The following is a 5,866-nucleotide window of genomic DNA, read 5'->3' as shown; positions in this document are numbered from 1 at the left end:
TCAGCCCTACTGACAATTCACTATTTAGAGTTTGGGAGACGTATTGTGCACGAGCATGTACCAAAGGTAAAGAAGTGGCAACATTCAGCTGAATATTTCACTTGTTTGAGTAGTTTTCACCAAAGTGGGTTCAACTAAATATGTTTTAGTCAGACTAGAAGACCATAAAATCGTGTTTAGTTTAGCGCGGTAATAACATGGGGTTCAGTTAGTATGCAGCCCTTGTATTATATACTTAACAGTCTTAAAGTTTAGGAGTTTGTTTCGTCTTATTAACATGAAATAAAAGGAGAAAGTATGATTTTTTTCTATGTATTTATTGTATTTATTTTTTAACAATTGTAGATATCATTGTACTTCCATCATACCCTGCTTTGGCCACGCAGCCTTGAATCAAGATAAAACTAAGCATTGAAATTGTGACACTACTCGCTCGCCCGGCTGAATAAACACTAGTCCAAACTACTCAAAATCTGGCCATTTTGAATCATTTTAATGTCACTTTTGCAGTGCTTAATGTGAGCACGGTGTAACCATTATCAAATGTTTGCAATAATAATAATACCACACAATAACACTGACATCAAGAAGCCAAAAAAAAACAAAAGAATCAAAAAGCGACATGACTGAAAGTAAGGCTGAACTAGGAGGGAGGAAAAGAAACTGAAAACGACTTGAACAAATGTCATCCAACGTCCCAATGTGAGTAGTTTTCTAACAGAGCCGTCTTATTCTGCGAGGTTTCGATGCAGCGGAGCATTTTTTTGAATTCATTAACTGGGTTTTTTGTTGTTTGATCGCAGCGATAAATGGAGCCTCTCTGAGTATAAAAGCTGAGAAGAGATTTTATCAACATGATTATTATATAAAAGCGTATATTTGTGAAATATTTACAAGTGTACAGGGAATAGAAATATCCAATGTCATGGCACCAAATATGAACCGCGTTTTCAAACAGTTGTGTCCAATGAACCTGTGTGAAGGGCTGCACAGTTGATGCAAATCCAATTGAAACCGCATTAGAAAAATCGCAAAGGCTTCGACTATTTAGGAAATGTAATGTGCGGCTGAAAACAACTAAATCATCCGTCTCCGTCGGGACGTGGACGCAAAGCCATCTCATTCATTCGTATTAAAAACGGACACCTTTAGACCCACAATCCCTTATGGCACAACAGGGAAAGTAACCTCTGAAAAGAACGCTCTGTTTGATGCTTTAAGGCAGCTATATATGTCATAGTATATAGCATTCGCACAGCAAGATTTTGTACACATTTACATCGGTACACGAAGAGTGGTCCATCAAAGTTCACGGGCTTTTTGACGCCCGTTTGCATTTTGCAGCAGGAGAAAGAAGAGAGACTTGACCGTTTTGACAGCATGCAGAAGAGTCTGTTTTAGTTGTAGCAAGTGAAACAAGTCTTATCACCTATCTTGACCGGACAGCGATAGCTCAGATTTTGGTTTTGCGAAAAAAGCCGAGCAGTTTTGGATGGTCTACTGACATTGTCTGGTAGTCGTGGGGGAAATTTCTTGAAGGAAACAGTAGTTCAGTCCAGGGCTTTGGTGCCGTCTGATTTCTGGTCCAGTCGGCTCTTGCTGCTCTTCACCATGTAGATGAAGTAGGTCAGCGTCTCCTTCTCGTTCACAGGGATGTTCCTGAAGTGACGGCTCACGGTCTGCAGAACACAATTAATACAACACGTTAGAATGTCTGAAGTAGTTGATGAAGTAGCAGCAGTATGTTTGCAATATGTTTCTTAGAGTTGTCAGAACAATAACAGTAGCAACAGCTGAGCTACTGTTGTTGATCTGAAGACAGGAAAATGGTTTTGGGTTTGGCTGCTTTTGGCCGGATTAGGCGGAATTTTTTAAAAGTGAAATGACCATTGTCTTGGAAGAAATAGTTCTAATTAGGCCTCGAGCAAATGTACAGTAGAGCGCTAGTGCAGTGAACCAAACAAGCACAGAGCACTTGCCACAAACAGTCACACATGACCTCATCTGTGGCCCTAAGTCTGCAACGCTAAAACTAACACAGTAATTGTACAAAACTGAGACGTCAATTCACTGACCACAATTTTGTATTATTATCATTATTACTATTATTATTAAGTTATTAAGTTATTATTAATGATCTATTTCATGTTCATATAAATGTGGTTGTCCGCACCTCTGCGAGCTGGGCCTTGTTCAGTCCTGGTCTGGTCTGCAGTTTGTAGTGTCGCTTGTAGCGTCTCAATGTGTTCACTTGTAGCTGGAACAGATCCACCTGGAAACAGAAAACACTGATAATTAAGTAAGTTGACCCCATTAACATAATGACGTGGAACAATGTTGGTCTGCATGTCCTGTGCAACCCGAGGGTAACTCTGCTGTCAGTGTGGGCAAGGTAAGGTAAACTTGAAATTAAAATAAAAAAGATTTTTGAGAGAGAACTGAATTTGACCCATCTCCATTTTGATTGTGCTAGGTTTGAATACCTAGCAAGAAGATTGTCCAGTTGTGTGTGTATTTCTGATGAGGAAATGAAATAATATCTAGATCAATAGGCCTTGTTGCGCAGGACAGACTCTGACTAAGCTCACAGGAAGCGGTGTAAACCAATCAGTGAAGGGCAGAGGCGTGTGGCTGCAGGGTAATTAGCGAATCTGCATTAATATTTAAATAAACTAATGAATCACAAAAGTCACCTACTGTCGATGTGTTTTTTTGTAATTACTGCCGATTGGGGGGGAAAGTTCTACTGGAAAGTACTAAAGTACTACCCCCAGGGCAGGAGCTGGAATAGTTCCTTCAAAAGCAGCCCAGTTCTTCCCTGTCGGAAAGCGGTCAAAAGGAGGGCTAGTGCTTAAAAAGCACCAAGAACTGCAAATGGTTCCTGTGGAGTCAATTTTATTAGGTGCCCCTACTGCTTCTTTTCCCGGCTTTGACACTTTCATACAGTTTATTACACAGCCGCTAGCACTTTAAAATGGTAATGTTGTAAAGTGTAATAAATGGCCGTTATCATCAGACATAATTGTCTTCTGCTCACGTTTAAATGTTATTATCCCCAAATTTGTTCACTGCATTTGACTTTTTAATTCATCCTCTGGATTAAATGTTTAGTGCAGCCGATAGTCGTGGTCACGGCTGATGATGCTGAGGACACATCAGTGTTCTGCTATATGTGCAGAATGTTCTCGCTGAAAGTCTCTCTCTGCTTCTCAGCCCCTTTGACTCCGTGCTGCTCTATGAAATAAAGCCTGTATGGTCCCAAAAACTAAATCTTGTTGCTTATTTATATTTTTCTGCAGGCCAGAGTAGTGACAGTCGCTGTGGGATCGAGACGGGGCAGATGAAGTTTGCCTGAATGGTGTTGCCGTACCTCGGGAACCTCCACGTCATGGTCAGGTGAATCTCCCCCGTCGTCGCTCGTCTTCCTCTTTCTCTTGTTGCGAACGCTTTGGATGAAGTTCTTGTGGAAGTCGCAGATGTAAAGATGGCGAACCTGAGAACATGAATATAGATATAAGCGAGTTACAAGTGGAAAACATTTCTTTTTGCGAAGAATAAAATAACTTTATAGTTACTACTAGTTATTGAGTAGTAGTAGTAGTAGTAGTAGTAGTAGTAGTAGTAAAGTAGGCAAGTAGGCAAGGTAGTAAGTGAACGTCCCGTTTACCTTCACCAGAATGAAGGACACTGAGTAATACTAATGACCCAACAGTGCTTTCCGCTGCTGCGACAGTACTTTACGCAAATGTGGCCCTTGTCTGGCACCAGACAGTGCACTGAGCTAACATCCAAATCACTGAGCCACGGATTTCCTCTGGGGATATCAAGTTACGCGCTATTTGGCACAAGACGTGCCATGCCAACAATTAGTATCGTCATGTCAGTGCCTTTAGCCAATGTGCCAAGATAGAGTTTCACCTGGGATCGGACAGGAAAGCAAAGTGCGCAGTTTACTTATTATCAAGACTAATGGAAATGTAGTGATGTGTGTGTTAAATGTTAACCACACATTGGAAACTTTCAGTTAAGCTTTCTCAAAGCACTGTAATATCACAACAATAGCAACAACTACAGTAATAATACATAAAACTTCCAGTTAGCAAAAGTTAGACATTTGCACGTACTGACAGAGAGGGAGCGTGCAAGATGGCACGCGCACTCACAAAGATGGCACTCAAAGTAAAAGCCACACATGCCTCTTTCCGCACAGTTACATTCACACTCACAGCCATGGATGTTTGTACTCACACTTTTGTCGATGTCCAGCTTGAGTTTCTTCTGGGATATACTCTTCTGGATCCTCTTGCTGAAGGAGGCGTTTCCAGCAGATCGGCCGCATCTCTCCCCGTCCTCGATCAGGCAACAGCTCTGGCCGTAAAACGGTGGCGCCGGGGGACCGTCGTGGCTGTCCTCCTCCGTACTAAACCCGTTCATCCTGCCTCACCTTCCCCTGTCCTTGCGTCAAAGCCCAAACAAAGCAGAGACACGCCGTAAACACGCAGCAGCAGCGCGGCTTCTTCTCGGGGGGAGTTTGTTTGACACGGCTGCTTTTACGCGCTGTCCCTTTTGTGGAAACTGTATGAAGCTACTGTGACTGAGAGGCTGCTAAAGCCCTCAGAGTGTCCTGGGGTCGTCTGGGTGACTAGATAGATTTACTCCAAAAAACAACAACAATACCATACGGTGCCGTTGAAGTAAAGCTCCGGTGAACTGCCTTGACATACACACCGGAGAGCAGCAATGCAGAGGCTAGCTTGGATGCTAACTGTACCGCAATGTTGCTTGAACGTTTTCTCAAATCCCACGGAGCGAAGACGTATAAAAAAGCCCACGTCCTTGCAAGCACCGCGTGTATCTTGGCGAGCAAAGCGCGGACTCAAGCCAGGAGCACGTAAAACTTACTGTAACGGATGATAAAGCCCACGCAAAGCACTTATTTGAGTCGGCACATACACAGTCGCGGCACTCTTTCAGAACAGTTCGTTACAATGGACAAGGTTCCTCTCGAAACCCGGAAGGAAGCCGAAATTCTCGAACGCGATTGGTGGAATTTTGCTAAAGGCGGGCGCGGAATCTGAATGCCGCGCTGCCATTGGCTGAGTGCGACGCCCGTCTGGTTAAGGGCCGCTTCCTGGTCATGCGTCGTCATATGTTTTCCACTATGAACAAGAGTGAAGGTGGCGTACATTTGGAGTTTAAAGCCTCCACACGTACTGCAGTGGGTTAACACAAAGGGAAGTTATATTTAGCTAAACTAACGACACATACCAACTCGAAACTACTTGCCCGCTCCGGGCGTTCCGCACACTAAACACAATGTTCACTGAACAGACGGCAAAGACAGCGTATCAAGTAGTTTTATCGATGGCTCCTGCAAGCTGTCTCTGCCATGATGTGACACCGGATCTTTTATTTCAGACTTCAAATCGAAACTCCAAAACAAAAGACTTTCTCTTCGAATATTATGGACCCCTGACCGCTTAAATACAGACTCATTTCTTCATTATTTTCTGTGTATCCTTTCATGTCAAACACAATGACATAATGGCCCAAATAATCAAAATAATCAGAAAATTCGCACATCGACAACTTACATTATTATTTACACGATTATTTCAAATTTAATTCTGGAACTTTTATCAATTTACGTTTTCCTTTGTTATTGTGGATTACATAACTGTTGATGTGTTGTCGCTTTCAAGATGTAATACATTATTTGAACGCAAGATGGAGGCAAATACTAACACATAATGCATGTCTTACGTTTCATCAAAGTCTATAATAATAATAACAATAATAATGCACCTATATTAATATAATATTAATATATGGGCTATATATTTAATTATTAATCTAATCTTTAATT

General features: G+C 42.0%; 1 protein-coding gene across 1 annotated transcript; it reads right to left on the bottom strand.

The window, feature by feature from the left end:
- Positions 1–216: 216 nt before the first annotated feature.
- On the bottom strand, positions 217–4,995 carry sap30l (sap30-like). Its single transcript, XM_079566247.1, has 4 exons — positions 4,249–4,995; positions 3,371–3,493; positions 2,174–2,272; positions 217–1,679 (listed from the first exon to the last, which is right to left on the bottom strand). Exons 1-4 carry the CDS (start codon positions 4,432–4,434, stop codon positions 1,551–1,553), a joined length of 537 nt encoding a protein of 178 aa, XP_079422373.1. The 5' UTR covers positions 4,435–4,995; the 3' UTR covers positions 217–1,550.
- Between the last annotated feature and the right edge of the window lie 871 nt (positions 4,996–5,866).

The sequence above is a fragment of the Gobius niger genome (assembly GCF_951799975.1).
Source record: "Gobius niger genome assembly, chromosome: 11".
Taxonomy (NCBI): Eukaryota; Metazoa; Chordata; class Actinopteri; order Gobiiformes; family Gobiidae; genus Gobius; species Gobius niger.
Note: the sequence above shows the minus strand (reverse complement) of the source record. Positions and strands in the feature narration are given on the sequence as shown.

What these genes read in the sequence shown, in the direction of transcription:
- sap30l (XM_079566247.1), bottom strand. Translation starts at nt 4,434, where the DNA reads ATGAACGGGTTTAGTACGGAGGAGGACAGCCACGACGGTCCCCCGGCG. An exon ending in ATGACGTGGAGGTTCCCGAG is followed by an intron (nt 2,273 to 3,370) that starts GTACGGCAACAC and finishes TTCTGTTTCCAG; the next exon opens with GTGGATCTGTTCCAGCTACA. An exon ending in ACAAGGCCCAGCTCGCAGAG is followed by an intron (nt 1,680 to 2,173) that starts GTGCGGACAACC and finishes TGTGTTCTGCAG; the next exon opens with ACCGTGAGCCGTCACTTCAG.